Source organism: Bos indicus, chromosome 7 (assembly GCF_029378745.1).
Source record: "Bos indicus isolate NIAB-ARS_2022 breed Sahiwal x Tharparkar chromosome 7, NIAB-ARS_B.indTharparkar_mat_pri_1.0, whole genome shotgun sequence".
Taxonomy (NCBI): domain Eukaryota; kingdom Metazoa; phylum Chordata; class Mammalia; order Artiodactyla; family Bovidae; genus Bos; species Bos indicus.
The window spans coordinates 93,558,077-93,583,719 of NC_091766.1; the positions used below are offsets into that span (position 1 = coordinate 93,558,077).

General features: G+C 35.3%; 1 protein-coding gene across 7 annotated transcripts in view; it reads right to left on the bottom strand.

Annotated features, from left to right (window-relative positions):
* The window catches only part of KIAA0825 (KIAA0825 ortholog), a 430,821-nt gene that overhangs the window by 277,763 nt on the left and 127,415 nt on the right, over positions 1-25,643 (bottom strand). For 6 of the 7 annotated variants that reach the window (XM_019965428.2, XM_019965430.2, XM_070792129.1 and 3 more), the window contains 6 exons: positions 16,684-16,778; positions 13,666-13,893; positions 12,183-12,448; positions 10,615-10,765; positions 5,510-5,700; positions 2,099-2,281 (listed from right to left, as the gene is read on the bottom strand). In XM_019965428.2, the coding sequence (XP_019820987.2) occupies positions 2,099-2,281; positions 5,510-5,700; positions 10,615-10,765; positions 12,183-12,448; positions 13,666-13,893; positions 16,684-16,778 (1,114 nt within the window). Of the gene's footprint in view, positions 1-2,098; positions 2,282-5,509; positions 5,701-10,614; positions 10,766-12,182; positions 12,449-13,665; positions 13,894-16,683; positions 16,779-25,643 lie in introns of those variants that run through there. The other variant, XM_070792131.1, reaches the window with a different exon arrangement.

Here is a 25,643-nt window from a genome sequence, read left to right on the forward strand (position 1 = left end):
ATACATTCAGTTTATCTGTCAGAACTACTTGGAATAAAAGCAGTCACCTTCAAGAAAGGCATATCACATAGAGTGACAAATGTCAGGCATAGTTTATAAAAATCCAATGCTATCAACATCTGATTGCTACTTTTAACCAATTCCTCAAAGCATATAACCTAATTTTTAAATGTGAGATAGATATACAATTTTTTTTTCTCGAAATGCTAACAATATGACAACTTCATATCCTGGCTGTGAAAAGAAGCTAAATAAATCAATAGAGTTCTTGCAGCACACACACTTTTTTTTTTTTTCCTATTAGGTGTGGAACATGTTGCCCTGTAGATTTCCTTTGTCAATAGAAAGCAAAATATATTTTAAAAATTAGATTTATACTCTAGGAAAGCAAATTAAATTTTATACCAACATGAATGGATAAAATCTGTGAAAATTTTTATGATCAGAGAAATAATAAAAAATGAAAGTATATATAGACTTTTATTCATGCTTTAAAGCAAAACCACTATGTTTTATATTAAAAAAAAAAACAGAGGCAGTGCTTGGTATAAAATGTTCTGCAATTCTGGTTTAAATTAGCAATTTAAATTTGTTGAATGAGGTTACTGTGCAATATCTAATGCACAAATCACAGAGATCTGAGTACTTGTAGAGTTGTTTAAAAATGTATCAAAAGGCCACAGGTTAACAATAATGAATGTATGTTACATTATTATTATTATTAAAATACGCAACCTTTGATGGTAATTTATTTGCTTTACAAATGCATTGGGGGGTTAAAATTTTTCTATTCATCTGTGACAGACCATGAAATTCAATATTGCTCACCATGACCAATCCATGAAATTTGTCAACTTTGTTCCTGATTTTCACAGGGCCTTCCCCTTAGATGAAATGACCCACTGAACTAAGAGCACAGTAATTTTTTCATCTATGGTAAATCAGTTTAGTTTACTAGGATTTATTATGGGCTTTAGAACTTGAGCTTTTTGTGATTATGCACCATTATACATATAATCCCAAATTTATGGCAATTTATCTCATTATTTCTTTCCCTTTCTGAAAGAATTCTCCATTTCTAAAATTAGATCTCAACGGAAAGGTTGCCAGAAGAAGCAATCTGTAAACAATGGGTCTGTTGAAAGTTCAAGAGTGGGTGAAAATTACAGGGAAATTTTGAAAAAACTTGATAATTACCCTTAGAATTCCTAACACAAAAGTTACCGAAAATCAAGATTTATATATTGCCTTTACCAGGATGGTACAGAAACAAATACTTTGTCAAATTTATCTTAAGAAATACGAGTCTGTATAATTTTTACTATCCAAGAAACTAAGAATATGCAATATTTAATCTTTTAAGATAAACTGACTACTTTGGAGGAGGGTTTAAATGAAAGTATATTAATGTTTCATTATAAGATTTACTCTAACTTCTTTTATCATATTACAAATTTGAATGAAATTAACCAGAAAAGCAGTTCAATTTTTTTTTATTTTCCTGAATCTTATTTGTTTAGCTAAGTAAATATTTCAACATTTAAAAAATCATTACTTACTCCTATTTCCACTTTCCATTACTAGCCCAGTCACTAAGTCCAACACTAAAAATGCAAACCTATGGCAGAGTAAATGGAAACATTATGTCTCTTCCAGACTAGAGAGCATTTTATAATCATTTAAAAAATCTTTTTTATTAGAGAAAATCATTTATATCAAATTAACAGATATTTTTAGAGGAGCATAAAGCCATTGGGATATGATTTATTTTTTCACAGACAAATCAATCCATGAATAAAATTTGAGAATTTAAACAACTCAAATAATGATGCTCAAAACATTCCTGCTTGTATTAGAGCCTTATCAACTGAACAGGATCAATCAATAGAGAAATATCACATTATTAGGATCAAATAACTTCTAGAATGAAGAAATCCCTGTTGGTTAGAGTTAGTTTTGTAAAATGGTTCAATTCACAATATCACAACTGCACTTCAATAAATTTCTACTTGCTACTTCACACAATTCAGTAAGCTGCATAAAATTACATTATTTTCCATATCATAGTAGCTAAAAAGAAAATACATTTGATACTTACTGGTGTAATTCTGTTAATGGTGAAGTCAAAATAACTAATGTTGTGAAGAGATTATTACAGTGGGTATGAATTTTAAAAATTTTATCATCTACATATGCATGAGGATTCAAAAGCTTCTGTACAGATGTGCAAACTGACCATAACATGTTCTCAGTGCAAATTAAAATTGTTGTGACATCAAGTCTGTTGGAAAGAAAAAGAAAATCATGTTAAAATTGTTTTCTCGGCTGGGTATGCACACTATCATTTATATCTATTATATTAAACATATGTAAGAATAGAAATATTTGCTTAGATATCAGAGATTCAGAGATCAAAAACAGACAAAGCATCAAAGATAGATTTTGAGTTTCCAAGTGTTAGCTGACCCATAATACCATGCATTGGGCTTCCCTGATGGCTCAGCAGAAAGAAACTGCCTTCAATGCAGGAGACAGGAGATGCAAGTTCGATCCCTGGGTCAGGAAGATCCCCTGGAGGAGGAAATGGCAACCCACTCTAGTATTCTGGTTTGGAAAATCCCACAGACGGAGAAGTCTAATGAGCTACAGTCCAAAGGGTTGCAAAGAGTCAGACACGACTGAGCACGACAGCATTCATTATCTTTAGAGATGATGACGTCCATAGCAGTGAAGTGTTGCAGAAGTGCTTTTTTTAAAAAAGGAAAAACAGTCTGTTTTGCATTATTAAGATCCTCTTCAAGAATCTCAAGAGCGTTTCTTTGAAATTAAATTCAGCAAAAGAAAAGTCAGGTTAAAAGAAAGTTCTCTATTATCCACATACATGGGATAGGTAAAAATTTGATAGCAGAACAATCTTCGCATCCAAGTACAAGGTATCAAAAGAAAGGTACAAGATTGAGCAATATGTTCTCCCAGCATGTGGGAGGTGAAAAAAAAAAGGCACCAGAGGCACAAATGAAAAAGCTTAGTTTCAGAACTTTGCAATATTAAATAAATTTGTCACAAATATTTGCCACAAATTTAATACTTGTTCTCCTTACAAGTATATGCAAATATTAATTTATATTAATAGCAAACAATTAATATAAATTAAAATATTAATATCAAATAAATATTTTCCTTGCATATATATATATTCAAACCAGTCAATCCTAAAGGAAATCAACCTTGAATATTCATTGGAAGAACTGATACTGAAGCTTAATCTCTGATACTTTGGCCACTTGATGTGAAGAGCTGAATCACTAGGAAAAAACCCTGATGCTGGCAAAGATTGGGCAGGAGAAGGGGATGACAGAGGATGAGATGGTTGGATGGCATCACCAACTCAATGAACATGAGCTTGAGCAACCTCTGGGAGACGGTGATGGACAGGGAAGCCTGGTGTGCTGCAGTCCATGGGGTCGCAAAGAGTCGGACACGACTGAGTGACTGAGATATATATATAGAGCACAGTTTTTGTTATATGACAGTTGGAAGCTAGAATTCTAAGAGCATCCAGAATCGTCCTTAGGAAGGTTTAATTGTAGTTTGCATCTACTCACTCTAATTGCTAATTAAAGAATTGCAAATCCAAGATATATATAGATATAGATATAAATATAGATATATATGCACACAGACACAAACAAACACATGCCTGTGAAATCTGATTTCTACAAAATGGATATTTTAGAATTAATCATTCAAATAAAAATATGTAACTTAAAAAAACTAGGAAAGATAACTCTAGCTTTGCAAGACGTTTTTACGTACCCAGAAAATAGAAGCAAAAAGTCTCTATAGTACAGTTAATTAATTAAATATACTACCTATTTCATGAGCTAATAGTAAATCTGATTTCATAAGTATCTCATAATGACTTGCCACCTCACAGTCAAAAGTGATGTAAGCTACATAAGGAAAAGAATGAAAGTATCCTTTGCTTTCAAAAGGAATTTTCCATCTCTTCTTCAGAATTCAATGTTTTTTTTTTTTTTTTTAATGCTTGGTCAGTAATTCAAAACAGCTTGTTCAAAAATACCATATTTATGAAACACTGTAGCAAGACCTAAATGCCCTCACATGCAGCATGCTTGATCAGAAAATAATTCCTACTGAAAAAAATAATAAAGCCTCTGATGCCTTTAGGCTCTGCCTAGCATATCTGAGCCTGGTGGGCTGCAGTCCATGGGGTCGCGACTGAGCGACTTCCCTGTCACTTTTCACTTTCACGCATTGGAGAAGGAAATGGCAACCCACTCCAGTGTTCTTGCCTGGAGAATCCCAGGGACAGCGGAGCCTGGTGGGCTGCCGTCTATGGGGTCGCACAGAGTCGGACACGACTGAAGCGACTTAGCAGCAGCAGCAACATATCTGAAAAAAAAATTTTTATACCTAAAAGGCAGGTCTCAATTACATTAGTCAGAATGTTTATAAAAACAAAAGGCTTCACTTTGTATAGACCATTGTTGGCATGTACCCACATTTTTGTAATATTCATTGCCTAGACAACCCATAGAATTGGCCTGTTCAGTTCAGTTCAGTCGGTCGGTTGTGTCTGACTCTTTGCAACCCCATGGACTACAGCATAGCATGGACTACAGGCCTCTCTGTCCATCACTAACTCCTGGAGCTGGCTCAAACTCATGTCCATGAGTCAATGATGCCATCCAACCATCTCATCCTCCGCCATCCCCTTCTCCTCCTGCCTTCAGTCTTTCCCAGCATCAGGGTCTTTTCCAATGAGTCAGTTCTTCGCATCAGGTGGCCCGAGTATTGGAGTTTCAGCTTCAGCATCAGTCCTTCCAATGAATATTCAGGACTGATCTCCTTTAGGATTGGTTTCCTTTAGGACTGATTTCCTTTAGAATTGGCCTATAATTTTCATGACTGCTGCTCCTCATTTTCTGTGATTTCACATTTTGAACTATTTTTTAGTAATACATAATAAAAAGAAAAGGAAAAGAGGAAAGAAGTAATTAGAATATATTAAGAGAAAAATGATTAGACAAAAGAGTTTCCTTAATGAAGATGAACTACAATATTTAAAGGCATTAAATTAAAAAAAAAAACACCCGAAAGTAAAATTCCTTGGTTGCCTGGAATTTCAAAGTCAAATTACTTCATCACAGCACCGCAGCTTTACTCTCCATTTTAATTTTCTCTCTTTATCTTATTTATTAACCTTTGGATATCTATGTCCTAGATTGTAATACAACTTGACTCACTTTTTTGAAAAAAAGTGGGTTTTACATACAATTTTAAGGAGAAAAAAGAACAAAGTTATTTTGATTCAAGTTCCACATTTGCACTTAAGTATCTCAGGAGAATTGAATATGATTTCCTTTCAGATGTTAGAAACATTAAATATACAAGGAGTTACATCATGAGATTCAGAAGCACATTCTACTTTATACACCTGACAAACATTTTCTTGAAAAGTAATGGTTTTCACAACTTCAATTACCTTATCTGTAGGGTTCTCTTATAACTGGGATGGGCCTGGGCATATCTGGAGGCCAGGAGACCCAAAGACTTCTCCAGCACTTCTGCTAGTATCTCCTGGGCTAATTTAGGGGGCAGGATGGTCCAGAGATCGTGATGAAGCGCCCAGAAGAAATAATGCCACATCTGGAGCGAGAAGGAGCATCTTTCCCCCTGGCAAAACCACCATACATTAAACAAGAGGATCGCATCTTACCAAATGTCAGTTTGCTTCCTATGAACTTAATTAGTTCAGGCTGAAAGGAAATAGCTGGAGAGTTTGACGCACTCGATGACCAAGAAAGATTTTTGACAAGATGTAAAACATTCTTATTGACAAAGGAACATGTTTTATTTCAATTACGAGACCAGATATTCTAGTGCAAATCCAGACCACAAGCATTTAACCTAGGGTAGCCTTGATTTACCTACTCGTGGTCTGGAGTTTAAAATTTACTTTAAAATGATCATCTTTGTAGCTGCTAAACAAAGTCTTGCATAGTCTAAGATAGTGGGCTGATTCTTCTAAAATTAAAGAGTAATCATTCAAATCAAACATGTATATTCTTCTGGGCTTATTAACATCATTGACATCATCTTAAAAATGGTTTAGATTTCACATTACAATGAAATGACAGGAGCAAACATAAACTTGCAGAGTGTGTACTTATCAACATGCGTCTGAGTCACCAAAGATGATTATATTAGGCTACTTCATCATGAAGTACTCATGAAATTTCATGGAGTTTCAACAACAGTACTAGAAACACATCCTAAAATCGTCTGATTTTGCAGGATTTCGTAAAGCCCAGGCAGATGGTATCATCATTTCTTAGTATTTTTTACAGTACTTTATACTTCCAAAGGGCCAGGTTCTCATTCCTTTCTACCTCTTGACAGACCTCTTTTCTGTGTCAAATTTTCCCTCATCACAGAGTGAGACCCAACAGCAGCCAAAGCTAAGGGGAAACAGGCAGAAATGAGAAGGTCACCTCAAGTGAATTACAACCAATAATTAGTTAACAGGCTCTCAGGGAGGTGTGCTAGGAGTTTGCTCATTTTCTTCAGACCAGATTAAAAGATTACTTGAAATACATTATTTGAAGTTTGAAGAATGTGTTCTTCTAAAACTATCCTGATTACGTTACTATATCAAAAGTTAAATGAGAAAAACTTATTTTATCTCTTAAGTAATCCTCTGACTTAAAATTTCTATTTCGAACACTCCTTATATTTCTCAAACAAAAATCATTTTAAACAATTCCATTGTTCTCCTTAGTTCTCAGAAAACTAAGATCACGGCATCTGGTCCCATCACTTCATGGCAAATAGATGGGGAAACAGTGGAAACAATGGCTGACTTGATTTCTTGGGGCTCCAAAATCAATGCAGATGGTGACTACAGCCATGAAATTAAAAGACACTTGCTCCTTGGAAGAAAAGTTATGACCAACCTAGATAGCATATTAAAAAGCAGAGACATTACTTTACCAACAAAGATCTGTCTAGTCAAAGCTATGATTTTTCCTGTGGTCATGTATGGATATGAGGGTTGGATTATAAAGAAAGCTGAGCACGGAAGAATTGTTGCTTTTGAACTGTGGTATTGGAGAAGACTCTTGAGAGTCCCTTGGACTGCAAGGAGATTCAACCAGTCCATCCTAAAGGAAATCAGTCCTGAATATCATTGGAAGGACTGATGTTGAAGCTGAAACTCCAATACTTTGGCTACCTGATGTGAAGAACTGACTGACTGGAAAAGACCTTGATGCTGGGAAAGACTGAAGGCAGGAGGAGAAGGGGACGACAGAGGATGAGATGGTTGGGTGACCCGATGGACATGAGTTTGAGTAAACTCCAGGAGTTGGTGATGGACAGGGAGGCCCGGCATGCTGCAGTCCATGGGGTTGCAAAGAGTGAGACTGAGTGACTGAACTGAACTGAACTGATGTTCTCCTATACCTAAATTTGATAGTTTCTTATGTATATATTCTGTACATATTATTCTTCTGGTAACTTCTTTGATTACTAAAGTCTTTTGTAGTCACTATAATAATAATAATCTATAGTTATTATCTATTGACCTTCAAATGGAGTTTATGAGTAGAATTGTTCTTGTTGGGTGGAAAACTTGGATATCAAAGTGTTGAAGAGTCAAGTTCAAACTGGTGGGGACTTCGACCACTTCTGATTTTCTGACTAGATGTACATCAAAACTGTTTAAAAAAAATCAATGCAGAAGTTGCAAATCATGGTTTCTTATATTGTCTTTGTTGTGTGTTCTGTGATAAAGAATACTTTACAAAATTTCCTCAGCTAAGAAAGGAATTTTAATACTTTATTTTCTTTATTACTTTCTGTGTTGTATGTTAAGTAAAGCAAAACCAACCCAGCTGATATCATGGCTAGTCTGAATGATTTATACTTTCTCCATGTCGGTGAGTGGGTGCCCATGATAACATGGCCAACATGATTTCTCATATTATTTCTCCTTAATAGCCACCTTTGAGCAATAAATGAGAAAATAAAAATAACTTTAGGCATACCTATTTCTTCCCCTAAAAGTGAAAGATACTTATTTTTAAGACTTTTAAAAATATAAACTTCATGTTCACTTAAAAATATTCCAAACTGGTCATCTATCTCACAATTTTCTTCAAAATGTGTATAGTTTCTATGTATACAAGGGCTTTCATTAAATTAAATGTGATTCATTTATTTTTCTGACCTGTTTCCCTATTTGTTGTCATTTCAAAAGTATTCTGCTAGTAAACATCTGTTATTTTTGTAGACCCGCTATAATACAAACAGATGTGAACTTTTATTTAGATTATATATCAGGAAACAAGCAGCTGGGCTTTATTATATAAGCCACTCAATATTATCTTTGAACAGACAATTCTTTATTCTCTGACTATTAGAAAACACAAGTTGCTAAAATTGAACAGATGTCAAGTATACTAAAAGCTTGATTTTAAACATGTAATTTGAACACCCACTGTGCCATCTGACCAGCACCAGTATCAGAGAGATACTGAACTCGTTGGCTCTCTCAACCTGACAGTTCAGAAAATGGAAATGATCTATCTAGGGCTCACTTGTTATCACAATACATGAGCAAATATTGCTCCATATCTTATAAATTCTCTATTTCTTTACTACACTCTGCACATGGTGATAGAATCCCCTGAGATCTCTATCTCACCCTCCACCTCCAGTCGGGCAGATTTCATCGCCTCACCCCTTCAAACATTCCTACCAGTCCTGTTTCACAAATCAGCTGGAATAATGGGGCGAGACAGAGACAGGGGTGTAGTAAACAGGATAAAACCGTGTCGGGTACTCCAGTTATCAAAATTGCCTAAAATCTGTGTTGGTTTTAGAAGGTTCTTATTTCTGGTAAACAGAAAAGCGTATCACTTTATTTTATTTATTTTTTTTCTGAGCATAAATAACCACCGCTAACTCTGCAATTAAATTGTAACTACTGACCATGTAAGTATATGGAAGCTACAGTACCATGTAATCACAGGCTAGCTATCTCGTTATTTCTGTCTTGGAAGCTAAAGCCTTGTCATAAGATCTAAGAGCTGAATGTTATGTGGTAATTTGTTGTGTTTTTTTTTTCTTCTTTTAAATACTTGGTAACTTCAATAACAGGTTCTCAATGCATCTACTTATTATTTATACCATAGGACTCTTCCAGCTCCCAATTTGCATGAAAGGAAACATAATATCCCTGTGTTGGACGGATAGTGAGGGGATACCTGTTCTTCAATGGAAACATCATATAAAATTGCTCATCAGCGCACTGACAGGTTGAAATAGTTTGAAACATGAGATGGATTCATTTTCAACCTCTCTGTTTACCTCAAGGCAAATAAGGGAGCTGGGACACGGCCAGGAGAGGGGAGACCAATACTTTTATTCTTATCTCAGGCTACCAGCTGCACCATACCACTTTCTCGTTTTCATTCTGCTCGCTGCTGTTTGAAGCGCGTCAGGTTTGGAACACCCTATATAGATGCTTTTGCAGAGAGAAAAGGTATCTGGGAAGGGCCTCTAAAGGAGAGATGAAATGGTCTTAGAAAACATGGAAAGCCCTTTTAAAAAGCTTCTAAGCTGCTAGTCTCTGTTGTGACAACATTTATTATGATAATAACCCAGGCATAAATGGAGCCATGGTGTCAGCAAGGCGACAGGAGTGAGTTCACTGAATAAAACTCCACTCTGTTTTTCTCAATACTCTACAGTTAGCAGGACAATCAAGAAACAAAATCTCAAGCTTCAATCTGGAGGAAGGCATTCGTTGGAAAAACTACGGAAGGTGGGCTTGACTGATGACATTTTGAAAATGTTGATTATCTTGATTAAGATATTATAAATGTTTCACCCTGCTCTGAAATCCGCTTCAAGGGATTTCAAATACTGTGGTTTATGTGTAATCAATGGGATTCAGAGGAAGGGGAACTAATGAAGCCTGATGATGAATAATTTTAATTGATCCAGGTTTTGGTGGCACTAGGAATCATTAGGCTTTAATTCAGTAGAAATTTGGGATTTCAAAACATGGGTTAAATGAAAATAGGTAAGCTATAAATGATCAGATTGGTCTTAAAGCACACTCATAAGAACACACAATAAGATGGGAAAACAAGTATAAAAAGAATAAAGCTGTTTAACAAAAAATCTTTATCACACACAGATGCAAATATATAACAAGAAAAAAGTGCAAGGATACCTCTTACTGGTCCCTTTGAAAACAATACAAGGTTGTAGTATTATATTGTGGCATTGTTTTCTCCTTGAATTTTACTCGTATCCCATTACATTCCAACTACTATATAGCACGGAAACACTGCAGCTCAAATTAAGTGATTTTTACTTTTAAGCAGAAGGAGCGTTCTAATTATTTCAGGTTTTTAAGAACAGTGTTTTTCCAAGTATAAATTCAATATTTAAAAAATATTATCCTCACAGCCTTCGTGTGTTAGTAATGCCAAGCTCATGTTTCTAATTAGCCAGAAAGCAGGTAGGCAGTAAAACATATTTGTGTAAAAAGGAGGGATAGTAAACGTAACTTCACACCTCATAAAAAGCTTTGTAGTCATCCCAATGGTGGCTCTCAGCGTCCTGTAAAATGCTTGTAGCACAAACTCTGACGCAGTAGTCCGTAACCTGAAACTGCAGACTGTTGATGAATTCCTGGTATCGTTGGATAGGCACCAGGAATATGGGTCTGTGCAGAGGGAATGATCAAAGAGACAGAGATTTAAGGCCTGTGCAGTAGGAGGTAACAATCTCCAGTACTACAAATGGTTTTGATTATTAGATATCAATCATTCATTTCCTCCCAATGCTGAAGTCTGCATCCACAGTCACTTTCCAAAAAGAAAAAAAAGAAAAAAAGCTGGTCTTTGTTTTGCAAGTCCTTTGAAAACGTACATCTGCTGTTCCACAAATATGCGCTTCAACTTGAGACAAACTGCATTGTCAATACATCATTCAAAAATCAAAGTATTCTTTGTAAGCCTATTATTAGAGATCAGTGCATTATTTAGGCATTAGGTTATCGTTATTACAGAGAACAACATGCATTTGTCAGAACCAACTTTTATAAAGCTATCACACGTCCCACAAACAGTCTTTTTATTTTAAAAATTGTAATTTTGTAGCTGTCAATTATCTCATAAACTGTTTTACAATATTCTACAGAAATAAAGGGATTGCTGGCACGTTTTGTTTATAAATTCGAGTATGAATCACAACATCTGACTACTTAAGGGAATTAAAGAAATATCATAGTTATATCCTACATCAAGCCAAATTTACTTTTATCTCTAGCTATTTTTAGTACACTGTCTTATGCTTCCTCTCGTTACTAAAAAGGGACTGCAAAGGCTGAATAAGGAATACAGACTAGATTCTTGGGCTCACACTGGAGTGTCCAGTCTACACATTCCCTTTGCAAAGGGCCATGCCGTCTTCTAGAGAGTACAAGAGAAGCCAGATAGACGACGTGATTATACATCTAGTCATTTCTGTTCTCTAGCCAGAAAACATTTGGTCTTTTTGGACTACAAATACATGAGAATTGAGACTGCCAATGCTTCCTTTTCACACATGAAGAATAGCGTCTATGAAACGGGCATTCTAAGATATGTTTACATTGGTCACAAGAATAGTCAGAAATGCATCTCTTCTCTAGGCCAGCTCCTAATGTCTAGTTGGTCTAGGAACCAAAGAGAAGGGCATTTTCCACAAATATTGTTTTGTGTGACAGGGGAGAAGTTTATTTTTCCTTTCCAGTGTAATCTGTACAACGGGCCTTGTGGAATGGAAAGGCTTTGCTTGGTCACATCAGAACAGCATGCTGAGAATAGTTCCTCCAGACTAGAGCATCTGGGAAATGCAAAGGTCATCCCAGTGGGCCTTCAGAGGGAATACCTATCTTTCTTGCTATCTGTGTATCTGGTTTAATACAACCCATGCTCTACCTTTTTGACATTTCCTAGGCAAGATAAATGAAAATAATTCCCCATGTTTATTATTATTTTCTCCTTCTCAAATACCATTTTCAAGATTCCACTTCTGTGATACCCAAAGATAGATGATACTGCAAGTATGGCCATCAACTTAGTGTAAATGACACTCACTTCTTAGCATTTTCTTTCATCACATGATCATACTGCATAAAACGCTGGAAGACATACACAGCCGTGGAGAGCAGGGCGTGCAGGTTTTTCAGGGGTGCTTTGGAGGGAAACTCCTTGCTTCCCTCCTGCAGTCTGGCCAGGACAGCTGTTGCCACTTTACAACAGGCCTCCACAAAGTTTGCTCTAATTTCCTGAAAAGAATCATCTCTGCATGCCAGAGCCAGTGGAAGCATTATGTCAAGTTTTTCCATGATGTCAGAACAAAACTAGGGAGAAATAAATGTAGCACTGAGTTATTTGTATTCTGACAGTGCCATGTAATTTATGTACAGGGAGACTAAATTCCAAAATAATGAGTTTGGCATCAAACATAAATATAATGACACAACTTTATAATAATCGATGTCTCAGTAGTAGAAAGTTAAATGTTTTATGTCAAATAAAAAAATACAAAAATGATACTTCTCTATATATAAACTTCAAACCTTATGCTTGCCAGAGAGACATTATGAAAAACTCATGAAATAGCTTTCCATGACAATACTTTTATTTGTAGTTAATTGAATTCAGAAAGTATGTATCCATGATTACATTATTTTTGACTCACTCCCGGGTTTTTTTTTTTTTGTTTTTGCTAAACTGTCATAAAAGTGTTTTTTAATTAATCACCACATATAAATGAAGCTGTATCAGTTTAACTTAAATAATCTAAGAGCATCAGAAACAATCTCATGTAGCATTTTCTTATTGATAGAGTCAGCAACTTTTAGGAGTGATGCACTTAGCATTTCACTAGTTATTATGAATTTACTCCTTCTTAACAGCAAAGGAGGTGTGATGGATGGATGCATGAAAAGGCTCACTTGCCTCTTCTCCAGAGAGGTCAACAGTGTTTCTGGGTAATGTACTGGAGCTTCAGGTGGCAGTGGAGGATTAAGGTCACTTTTGAAAACTCTCTTTCAAAAACACTTCAATGATGGGTTGCTGACCCCACTGTAGACTGAATATGGAGTAACTCTATTTCTCCATTTCCATAACTACTTCCTATTTTCTCAGTATGTTCTGTGACTCTCAAAACAAAGATGTAAGACTGATGCAAATGGAATGTTTACTAAGATGTGAATCAAGATTTAAAGGTTGCCCAAACCAAAAGACAACAACTCCTTCAACCTCCTAAATTTCTCCTGCGGGGGGCAGTCACTCAAAGGTATCACACAAACAGGCCGTTCCCCAGGTCCCCAGGAAGTCACAGAGGCCCTCTCTTTAGCTGCTTCAGATTCATGGAGCAAAAAGTTGGCACCAGGTTTGAGTCCTTTTTTGTTAGCACAGTGGTCCATGGATACCAGGAAAACATGGTGCTGGGTCAAGGGCCAAGGGTTTCCCAAGAGATCCCATCATTTTTCTGTTGGTTCCCTTTGCAATGGTTTATGAAGGAAAATCTCATACGCCAATCTAATTTGAAAGGATTTCATTTAACACTTGCCTCTGCAATTTTCTTTGGTTGGTCTGCTTCAGGAACCACATAGCTATCTTGCCAAACTGGCAGGACATTTACAAGGTCCAAAGCATAGCTCACAGTTGAAAACCTTTCATTCTGTTCCTGTTGGAGAATTTTTGCAGAAAAATCTTCAATGGCTGTTGTTATACTATGTGCCATGGGAAGAGATACTTTTTTAAATGCACTTCTCCAGCCAAAATCTAATAAAGTAGCCTGAAATATAAATTTATATTCAGTTATATTAATCTTAACAACAAGTGTTTCTAGTGTTATAAAAGCATTACTTTCATTCAGCATGTTGAATATAGGTATTCTTTGATAAACTGTAAAAGCCATTCTTATAACCTGAAAATATTACCCAGTGAATAAAGCAATATACAAAACATGTGCATTCTTTATACACAGTAATATACTGACATTTCAATTTAATTCATCAGTGGATTTAATCAAAAACTTTTTTTTCAAAATTTAATCTCTTAAATATAGTTCAATAAAACCATCTTTATGAGAGCTGAAAGTTCTACTTACTATTTATCACGTAAAGCAACCTTTAAATTCAATATATTTAATAAAGTCTAAATTAGATTTTTATAGTCTTTTTTATAGTTTATTGTTAACAAGTATTGCGACATAAGACAGCATTTAATATTCAATCTTTTATTTCTTTTTCACTGTCAGAAATCCAGACAAGCCAAAAAAATAGCAATAAGAAATAAATTTCTTGGAGAAAATATACCGCTGCATGTTTCTAGATTTTTATTGCTGTAGAGTTTTATTTTGTTTCTCCACCCATAAAGTGGTAAGCATCACTACTTTTGTTCCAGAAAATGAGGAATTAAAATAATTTGCATTGCTCTGTATGTGGACAGCAGGAAGGCTGGCGTGGAGGCCGGTGTTATTTTTGGGTTTTTTTTGGTCTTTGGCTCATGTGGCAATATATTTACAAATGGATATATCCCTCAAGCCCTCTAATATACTCTCAAGTGTAAATACATTATGGATAGTAGGCTGAATCTATGCTTAGTACTAAACTTTTCCTTCTTTAGTGTGATCTTGCTGATAGCAATAATTTACCTACCCCCAACTTCAGAAGACTCTAGGCTTGATATTTCTAACTGAATTATTTATTTTTCTGGATTTCAAGTTTTTTGTTGGAAAAATAAAAGAGCTGAATTGAGTGATTTCTATAGTTCCTTTCAGTCTAAAATTACTGAGATTATGATCATTAGCTTAATTTTCTTGTATACAAAATTCTCACTAAGCATTAATCTAATGCTTTTTGTATATGCAGAACAAATAAAGGTGATTTATCTTCTAGAGCTAAAATTCTATGATTCCCTAACTCCCTAATCAGAAAAAGTGGCTCTCCTCATTAAGCCTATAATTAAGATGTAATTCTCATATCCTTTCTAAAGTCTATTTGGACCTTTAGCGTCATATGGCCTGCTTAAAGATATACCTCTCATCTTTTTATTACATAAAATGAATCAACCATTTAATCTACTCAGCTCATATAGTTTCTTTTCTCCTAAGTGAAACTTTGCAAGTGCCATGTGTGTAGTCCTATGCCATATAGGTATTTTCTTGAGACACGTTTATGATAGAAATATGAAAAGGAACCTACCTTCATAAAAATTAACCACGACAATAAAACTCTGCTTTTTTGTTCCCCCACCAGGTAATGTCTATTCATTAAAATCATTTATTCATGCACTCAAGGAAATATGTTATGGGGAAAATTGCCATTAATTATCATGGTCACAGTGACTTTGTGGGTGGTGTGTGTGCCATAATGATTACCTTCGTCCACAGTCATTTATATGTGATTTTAATACCTTTGAAGGTATCTGTTCAAAATATGGAAAAGCAAGAACATTAATAGCTGCTCTTAAAAAAAAAAAAAACTGAAAACTTTTACTACTCAAATCTCCTCCTAGAAGTGTATTTATTTACATAAGACATCATCGGCTTACTCCTACTCTTCCCATCTGATGTTTGAAATCATAGACATTCCAGTTAGAATGCAGAACATTTATTAGTTGATCCAAGAAAGAAGAGGAAATAATATGGTTTTCTGTTCTGTGTGCCAAGGAGCTCCCCACTGAATCCCTTTCTTCTACTACCTAATGCTAATTTCTTAATATCTACTCTGATTTTATATTAAAACACGATGTATAGGGACTTCCCTGGTGGTCCAGTGGCTAAGACTCCATGCTCCCAATGCAAGGAGCCCAGGTTCGATCCCTGGTAAGGGAACTAGATGCCACATGATGCAACTTAAAAGTTTGCACGTCACCACTAGAAGATTCTACATGCTGCCACTAAAGATCCCACAATGTCACAAGGAGTGAAAGAGGCCGACTTGCCCTGTGGACCAGAAACCAGAGAGAGGACTGTATGTGGGGAGAAGCATGGAGGAGGAGAAGGAGCCATAGCTACTCTTGGACATGTTCCCCAACACAGAGCGAGCGGAAGAAATCCCCTGATTTTCTCCAACATCTACCTTCCAGTCTCCCCTCAGTGCTTTTCATTGGCCAAACCTTCCCAGGTCCAGAAAGCAAGAACACCCGGAGGATGTTTTTCTCTAAAATACAGAACGGAATAGAGGAAGAGTGGTGATGGATCTGAGAAAAAACAGGGACCCGTGGAGCACACTAAAATAAGAGGCCAGTTCAAACTATTCTCTCCTTGTTCCTTCCCTTTTTAATTACCACTTTGTCACTTTTCAACAACTGTCTACAGTCCAAATTCTCAAGGGGTAGTCCCTGAGCTGGGATGAGAACAAAGATCTCTTCACCACCAGTTCCCTACTGCTTCCATGGAACATACCGTGCAACAGAGCAGTGTTCCCACTAAATTCAATTTTCATCAAAATTTGTAAGCCAATTTTTTTTAGTGGCAAAGGGTAAAAATCAAGATGTTCTGATTCATAATGGAGTCACAGGAAAACGAGAATGTTATTGCATATGCATAAGAAACCACCACTCATTTTTCTTCACTTACCCCTGTTACTGGTAGCAGTTGCTCTGAAGTAATACTGGTCTCATTTGTTCTAGGCTTCTCTATTACAACTTCTCTATTGGATGTCTCCAAAATTCCTGTGCAATAAAAAGGAAACAAACACACAAACGTACGTTAAGAAAAACAAACCATTGTGATCAGTAGGTTAAAGTTACTAATTACATAGAAAAGCTCTATCCACAGTACATACACACACACACACACACACACACACACACACATCAAGATACAAAGAACACAGTCCAAAACATGTAGTGTGATATCTCCATTATGATAATGACAGAATCAAAATACAGAGTCCTCTTCTATACATACAACTTGATGGAATTTATATGCTATTTATATTCATATTTGATGTACATGCAGGTATATATAATCTGTAAAAATCATATCCTTTTATAATTAATTCATTTTCATGTTAATAATGTAGGATAAATTGAGTACAAACTAAATATTAATTTCCTTGTTCATTTAAAATGTTAAATTCCAAAGTACTGCTTTAAAAGCTGGTGGTCTTCCTTAACACATTAATATTTCCTATTTGGAAGCAAGAGAACAAAAACATGTGGATAAACACCAGAATATCAAGAAAAGTTATACTCTTAATGAATTTATCAATAATTTATTGGAAAAACACAAACACTGAGATGGATAAGAAATGATCTCTAGCTTCTAAAATGGAAACTAAAAAAAATGGAAATACTTCCTCAGCTTTCATTTTTTAGAATTAAAAAATTCTTTCCATGGGGAAAAAAATATACCAAAATGTAATGAATAAATATGCCCAAAAGAAGTATTTCCATTTTCTATTATGGTTCTAGCAATTATAGTTTAATTTGATATGAAATGACTTAGCAATTTTCTTTTGGTTTCACTTAGACTTGATATATGACGATGAATGGTACACAATGATTAATTATTCTTTTATTTTAATCATCTTAAGAGGCACTTTCTCCTTATGTCCAGGGCAAACAAATTTCCAAATATTAGTGGTTCTTATCAGTAGGGCTCCTCCTGAAAAGCACAGTCATGAAGAAAATATGTGGGGTTTTTTGTTTGGTTTTTCTAAATATGGTTCTATAAGCTTAATTATGAATGATTCCTAAGTAATACAATTCACAGAAACATTCTCTTAAGAGGTAAATATTCCATCTGGTAGTTGATAACATCCTTTTGAGAAATTTTGTCAGTTTATTCTGAGGAAAAGTTTCTCTCAAGTCTAGTGTTTCTAAATCATTTTGGATTTGTGAACACTCCTGAGAACTTTATTAAAGTGACAGAACACTTGATCCAAAATGCACAATATGACTGTGTGCGTGTACACAAACTCACACATGCTATTGGAGATTCCCAAGCCCTCTTGTAAAACACATTCATGGTCCTTAAGGAGCCATGGACTGCACTTGAGGAATTCTGCTTCATTTCTCAACACACATCACAACATAGATGAGGTTTTACATCAGTGTTATACCATTTAACCTAAAATGCTTTCTGTGGCTTACGTTTTATTACATTTTTGCAGAAGATAGTGTCATTAATAAGGGTCAATTTCAATGCTGAAATAAAATCCAGATTAAGCAGATTTTTAAAAAAAGAAAAATGAAACTATAAGGTTATTAAAGAAAATATGGAATTTTTTCCCAAAAGATACAAGGTAGAGGTTTTTCAGAAGGACAGAGAAGATGTAAAACAATTCTGTGTAACAAAAATACTGTTAGTTGAAATAGATATGACAAACTGGCTCAGAATTATCTCTCAATGCACATACTTTTTAAAAAAAAATTAATAGACTTTAGCTTTTTGAGCAGTTTTAGTTTTCTAGAAAATTGAGCAGAAAGTGCAAGGTTCCCATATACTTCCTCTAGCTCTGCCTTCATTTTCCCCTACTATTAACATCTTAATTTGGGGTGGGATATTTGTTACAACTGGTTAACCAATCAGTTCAGTTCAGTTCAGTCGCTCAGTCGTGTCCGACTCCTCATGACCCTATGAACCACAGCATGCCAGGCCTCCCTGTCCACCACCAACTCCCGGAGTCCACCCAAACCCATGTCCATCGGGTCGGTGATGCCATCCAGCCATATCGCCCTCCGTCGACCCCTTCTCCTCCTACGCTCAATCTTTCCCAGCATCAGGGTATTTTCAAATGAGTCAACTCTTCACATCAAGTGGCCAAAATATTGGAGTTTCAGCTTCAACATCAGTCCTTCCAATGAACACCCAGGACTGATCTCCTTTAGGATGGACTGGTTGGATCTCCTTGCAGTCCAAGGGACCCTCAAGAGTCTTCTCCAACACCACAGTTCAAAAGCATCAATTCTTTGGTGCTCAGCTTTCATTATAGTCCAACTCTCACATCCATACATGACCACTGGAAAAACCATAGCCTTGACTAGATGGATCTTTGTTGGCAAAGTAATGTCTCTGCTTTTTAATATGCTGTCTCGGCTTGTCATAACTTTCCTCCCAAGGAGTAAGCGTCTTTTAATTTCATGGCTGCAGTCACCATCTGCAGAAATCTTGGAGCCCAGAAAAATAAAGTCAGCCACTATTTCCCCATCTATTTGCCATGAAGTGATGGGACCAGATGCCATGACCTTAGTTTTCTGAATGTTGAGCTTTAAGCCAACTTTTTCACTCTCCTCTTTCACTTTCATCAAGAGGCTTTTTAGTTCCTCTTCACTTTCTGCCATAAGGGTGGTGTCATCTGCATATCTGAGGTTATTGATATTTCTCCCTGCAATCTTGATTCCAGCTTGTGCTTCCTCCAGCCCAGCGTTTCTCATGATGTACTCTGCATATAAGTTAAATAAGCAGGGTGACAATATACAGCCTTGCCATACTCCTTTTCCTGTTTGGAACCAGTCTGTTGTTCCATGTCCAGTTCTAACTGTTGTTTCCTGACGTGCATATAGGTTTCTCGAGAGGCAGGTCAGGTGGTCTGGTATTCCCATCTCTTTCAGAATTTTCCACAGTTTATTGTGATCCACACAGTCAAAGGCTTTAGCATAGTCAATAAAGCAGAAATAGATGTTTTTCTGGAACTCTCTTGCTTTTTTGATGAACCAATACTGATAGATTATTATTAGCTAAATAATTTTTTAAGTTTGCCCATAATTTACATTAGGGATCATTTTTTTGTGTTGTGCAGGTCTATGGTTTTGCCAAATGCACAATGTCATGCATCCACCATTAGTATCACACATATTAATTCCACTGCTCTGAAAATCACCTGTGCTCCACCTACAATACCTCTCCTCTCCTCTCTGTATTCTCCCTAGCAACCACTGATCTTTTACTGTCTCTATACTTTTGCTTACCAGGTTGTCTTATAGTTGGAATCGTATAGTATGTAGGCTTTTCAAATTAGGTCCTTTCACTTAGAAACATACATTTAGGTTGCATTTAAGTTCTCCATGTTTCTGTGTGGCTTGATACCTCTTAAAAAAAAAAATCACTGAATAATATTCCAATGTATTGACATACCATAGTTTATCCATTATACTGAAGGACAACTTAGCTGCTTCCAATTTTTGGTAATTAAGAATAAAACTGTTATAAACATTTATGTGCTGGGTTTTGTGTGGACATAAGTTTTCAACTCATTTGCATAAATACTTAGGGGTGTGATTATTAGATCGTGTACAAAGAGCTGAACACGACTGAGCGACTTCACTTTCAAGACAATGTTTAGCTTTATAAGATACATCAATACCATCCAGAATATACTATTTTACATTCCTATTAGCAATGAATGAGAGTTCCTGTTGCTTCACATCCTTGCTAGAATTTGGTGGTGTTAGTGTTCTGGGTTTTGTCCACTCTAGTAGGAGCATAATGGTATCTCATTGTTTCAATTTGCATTTCTCTGATGACATATGATGCTGAGCATCTTTTCATATGCTTATTTGCCATCTGTGTATCTTCTTTGGTGAGCTCCCCAGATCTTTTGCTCATTTTTAAACTGAGTTTTTTGTTGTCCTGTTGAACTTTAAGAGTTCTTTGTATATTTTGGATACATGACCTTTATCAGATGTGTATTTTGCAAATATTTTTCTCAGTTTATGTCTTGTCTTTTCATCCTATCTATGATCAGTGCTTTTTACTTGGCAATTCCACTTTAGAAAATTACTGTCCAGATATACATGAGGACACACAAGACATAGGTCAAAGAAATTTGCCACATCACTGTTTGTGGAAGCAAAATTAAGAGGAAAAAAACAAGGTGGAGGTGATTGTGGTACATACAGCAATAGAAAACCATTCAGCTGTTTTTCTGAATATGAGGTGTTTCTACATAATTGTTAATAAAAAAGGATCTCTGTAGAGTATGACAAGATTTGTGTGATTTTGCAAGTGAATTGGAAAAAGTCTTCATTTTAACCATATATTATTTAACTTGCTTAAAACTTTTACTGTATGCCTGGACTATTATTCAAAAAATATTTTTTAAAAAAGAAAAAATTATAAAGATCAAGTTGTCAATGACATGAAGAGGTAACACTTGGATTCTTAATGCTACTTTACTTTTCTACAGATAGATCATAAAAACAACTGATGTAAAAGATATTTACCCTGGAAAAATAACATTAATTCAAAGTACAAGTTTTGCAGATCTACTCTTGGAAATAACTATTTGTCATTGTATAGCTATAGTTTAAAACATGAAAAAGTTTAATTAGCTTGTATTTATCATTTCATTTCCAAATACATTATGTTTATTCACTCAAAGTAATGGGCTTTGATGTTTATAAAAACCATCTGCCTATTTTCAAAATGAATTAAAAAATAAGATAAGCTTCCCAAGACTTCTTTTGCTGGTGAGCAATTCTATAGTAAGATAGAAAAAGAATTATTGAGCAAATATGATAACCTATATAGCATAATCTTCTCCCCTTCCAATTAAAAAGATTTTTAAAAATTTAATCGTATACAGAGAAGCCAAAAGGATTATTTTAAGGCAGGATTAGTAACACTGAATCTAGACTAGTAGGATATCTCACGATTTTAACAGATTGTGGCATTTTTATTTTTGTTTGGAATTCAAAATGGTCAATTTCAAAATTTGACACTGTCAAATGTTATGAGCTCTTTGAACATTTAACAAATTATTTCACCTATCTAAAATTAATATTGGACAAGCTATACACTTATTAACATTGTCTAGAAAAGGTACCCCCTTTTTGGCTCATCGTTTTAAAGCATAGTTATTTGCATGCAATCAACAGTGGTTTCTTTAAGAACATGCCCAGATAAAGGCCCTCAGTAGAGTGCAGAGGGTCACAGGGATGCCAGCTGCAGAACAGCCTCTCCCTACGGAGTTCGCTGTGGTTCATTTTACACTTCTGGTTAGCATCCACACTGCTGCTTTCTTTCATGGAGAGTAGAGGTTGGCAGTGCTTCTCTGTGACATCCACTTTCACACCCAAATTGGTCTTCATAGGCTCCCATTGTGCGCACTACAAAGCAACTTGCCTTGTTGGCAGCTCTGAGTGGGAACTACGAGTCTTTCTTTTCTTCACTGTTCTTTTCTGGCTCACAAGCAACCTCCCACCAAAAGCTGAATCTGTAGAAGAGACTACATCCAAGAGATAATACTATGAAAAGTATGAAGAGAAGCCCAGGTGGCCACCTTGCAAATTTCCAATGTGGAAGCCTTCGACCTCTCTGCCCAAGAAACAGCTAAAGTCCTAGTGTAATGAGCTTTACAAACCCTAGGAGCCTCTTTACCTTAACTACATACGCCTCCCTAATACAAGCCCGTAACCATCTAGCTAAGGAACTCTTAGAAGCCATTTGACCCCTCTTAAGACCCCCTAAGAGTACAAACAATCTTTCAGAAGATCTGAAATCTTTGATTCTTCTGAGACAAACCCTAAGTGTTCTTCTTACATCCAATTGAAGCAGCCATTGCTCTTTGTCATTGCTGGGGCTAAAGAAAAAATGAGGGCCAAGAAACCTCCTGGTTTAGATAAATCTCAGATGCCACCTTTGGAAAATTTGAGGAACTGCCCGAAGAGCAGCTTTATTCTGAAGGAGTATTCGAAGCGCTCCATAAATTAAACCTGAGGCCACGCCATAAGATAAGATGACCTAAAAGAAATACAGTAAGATACCACAGCAGTCAAATAATATCATATCATTTTTCTGAAATGACCAAAAGAGAAAACCATAGAATCATGACCAAACAAAAGCAAGTAAATATCATAACTAAATATCCTTTCTTTCTCAGAAAATATGTCTTGTGTCTCTACAAAAATCTATCGTGTCAAATTCAAATTCCTAAAAGCACTGCCAATTTGGCTAAATATACAATATAGTAGTAAACATCAAAGTAAAAGAGTAAAACATTTGGTTAATCATCTTTATATTTTCTCTGTGTGATGTTAAACACCTGGATATTTTTAAAACATCTGGACAAGGAATAAAAAAACCTTGTTTTTCATCATATTGTTTTGGTTACATAGACATAGTAGGCAACTCCTTCCAAGATCTTTATTAGCAAAATATGCTCCAATCAAAATAAATACACAAAAACCAAATGACTTGATCTGAACCACCTTCTCTCCCACACAAGTTTTCTAAGCAAAGCATTAACTATCAGGATAACCTAAGATTCATCTGTTTTTTTTAATCGTTCAAAAATCGTTTCCTTTGGGATTGAAGAAGCCAAGTCTTTTGATAAGAATTGATTAATGTGGCTACACTGAATAAAAGATTTAAATTTTTTCTTAAAGATTTCCCTCAAGATATTCTTTTCAGGAAGTCATTTACATGAAGTTATGTTAGATTAAATCTTGGCTTTGTTACAAAAATATATGAATGAAGAACACATATTTCATAACAAGATGTTCTAATACTTAGACATTTCTTATAGTCATTCTTCAAATTTCCTTCCATGTACTATGTTTGGTAACACACAAATGTCTTCCTATAATACGTATTATTAAAATGATACTGAAGTTTCTTTTATCTGCCAAGCTGTTTAGGTGATGACAAATTTGGGGTAAGACTTCCCTGGTGGCTCAGACGGTAAAGAATCTGCCTGAAATGCAGGAGATACAGGTTTGATCCCTGGGTCAGGAAAATCCCCTGGAGGAGGGCATGGCAACTCACTCCAGTTTTCTTGCCTGGAGAATTCCATGGACAGAGGAGCCTGGTGGGCTACAATCCATGGAGTCACAAAGAGTCGGACACAACTGGGAAACTTTCACTCACTCACTCAGTATATTGTGGAATAATTATATATTTTCTCTGTTAATTTTATTCAATGAACCTAATTATTGCTCTCATGCACAGCATTTGCAAGTCTCAACACTGCTTGATCTCAATCCAGTGCTGTTGAACCAGCTTTTTCTTATTTTCCTTTCCTGAAATCAGTATATGTCAAATCTTTGCTTCAATTGTTGGCTATTTAAGTTTTATATCTTTACAATACCTCTACTATACAATTTTAGGTTTGAATTTATGCTTCCCTTAAGAAGAATAAAGTTCTCAGAACTGAGTTATTTCAAGGGCCTTGCCTAAGACTAATATAAGATGAATCAAAATGGATAGGGATCTAGATATTTTGGAGTTCACCCTGTTTCTTAAACCATACCTCAGAAAAGATCTACAAGAGATGTGGATGAGAGATGCCAAATCTGGCCAGGCATGATGGATGCGCACCACACCAAGTGCCAGCTGCTTGTGGCACCAACAAGTCAATAAAAATCAGAACGTCATATTTCTCTATTCAGATCTCTCTTTGATCTGGTCAGTTCCATCTAGAAGATCCCCTTAGATCCTCTAGATCTAAGAATCCTCTAGATCCTTAGGGCTCAACATTACCTCCTAAAAAATCTAACCTTTCATTCTTTTAATTTTCATATCTATTCTATGTTTTCATTATTTTTCTCATTTGATTTTTGTCAGATTCAGAAATCTATATTCTATATTTTTTTTCAAACTACAACCAAATTTGGGGGAAAAAATGATCTACATTATTTATTTTATGATTTAATAGTGCTATTTAAGCTTAACCTGAAACACAGAAGGCCAGTAAGCTATGCTTAATATAAAGTAAACTCCAGTTCTATAACTTTTCTAACATTATCTACCTAGGCTAGGTAAACAAAGAAATACATTAAACTAAATGTAATTCTTCACTAAGAAATCAGGTTTGGAAGTTGGTTTTGCAGTTTGTAGATTAATTGTTAATCACTTGCTTCCCTCACTTTGTTTTGCAAATGCAGCCACTATTTACATTTATTCTCCTTAAAATAACATGGCGCATTATGTAAAAGAGAACTTTGGATAACTCACTCCGATATGTATGAAAATCTTTATAAATACAGATATGAAAACAGAAAATGTGCCTTAACCCATTGTGCCTCTGAATTCTACCTTTAATGTTACAAATAGTATTCGAACACACATAGCAGTTTTTTAAAAAAGAATTTTGTTAAGACTAACTAAAAATAACTTACTGTATAATTATAATTACAATGGTAACAACTCATATTTACTGCTTATGATATGCTAGACATTCCCTTAAATATTTTACATTCATTAAATCATTAAATTCTCAAAATTCTACACAGTATATTGGAATCTAAAGTACTAAATTCTGAAAGAAAATAAAGAGAAACTTGATTTAGTCCTATACTATCATTTTAAAGATGACAAAATGGTGGTCTAAGGAAACTAATATTTTGCTCAAGGTCATCAGGCAACAAAAAAAGGTACTACTAGATCATCCAGTGTGCTTGTTCTTTCCATAGGCCAGGTTGTGTTTCTTTGAGTTTAAAAAAAATGTTGATCTAATTTTAGTTAAAGATAATGATCCAAGATTTACTTACAATGATTTTTTAATTCAAACTATTCAATGAATTTCTTAATCCATTGACAACATACAAAGGATAAAAATGTAATTCCACAGTGTGCTTTATACTTAATATTTA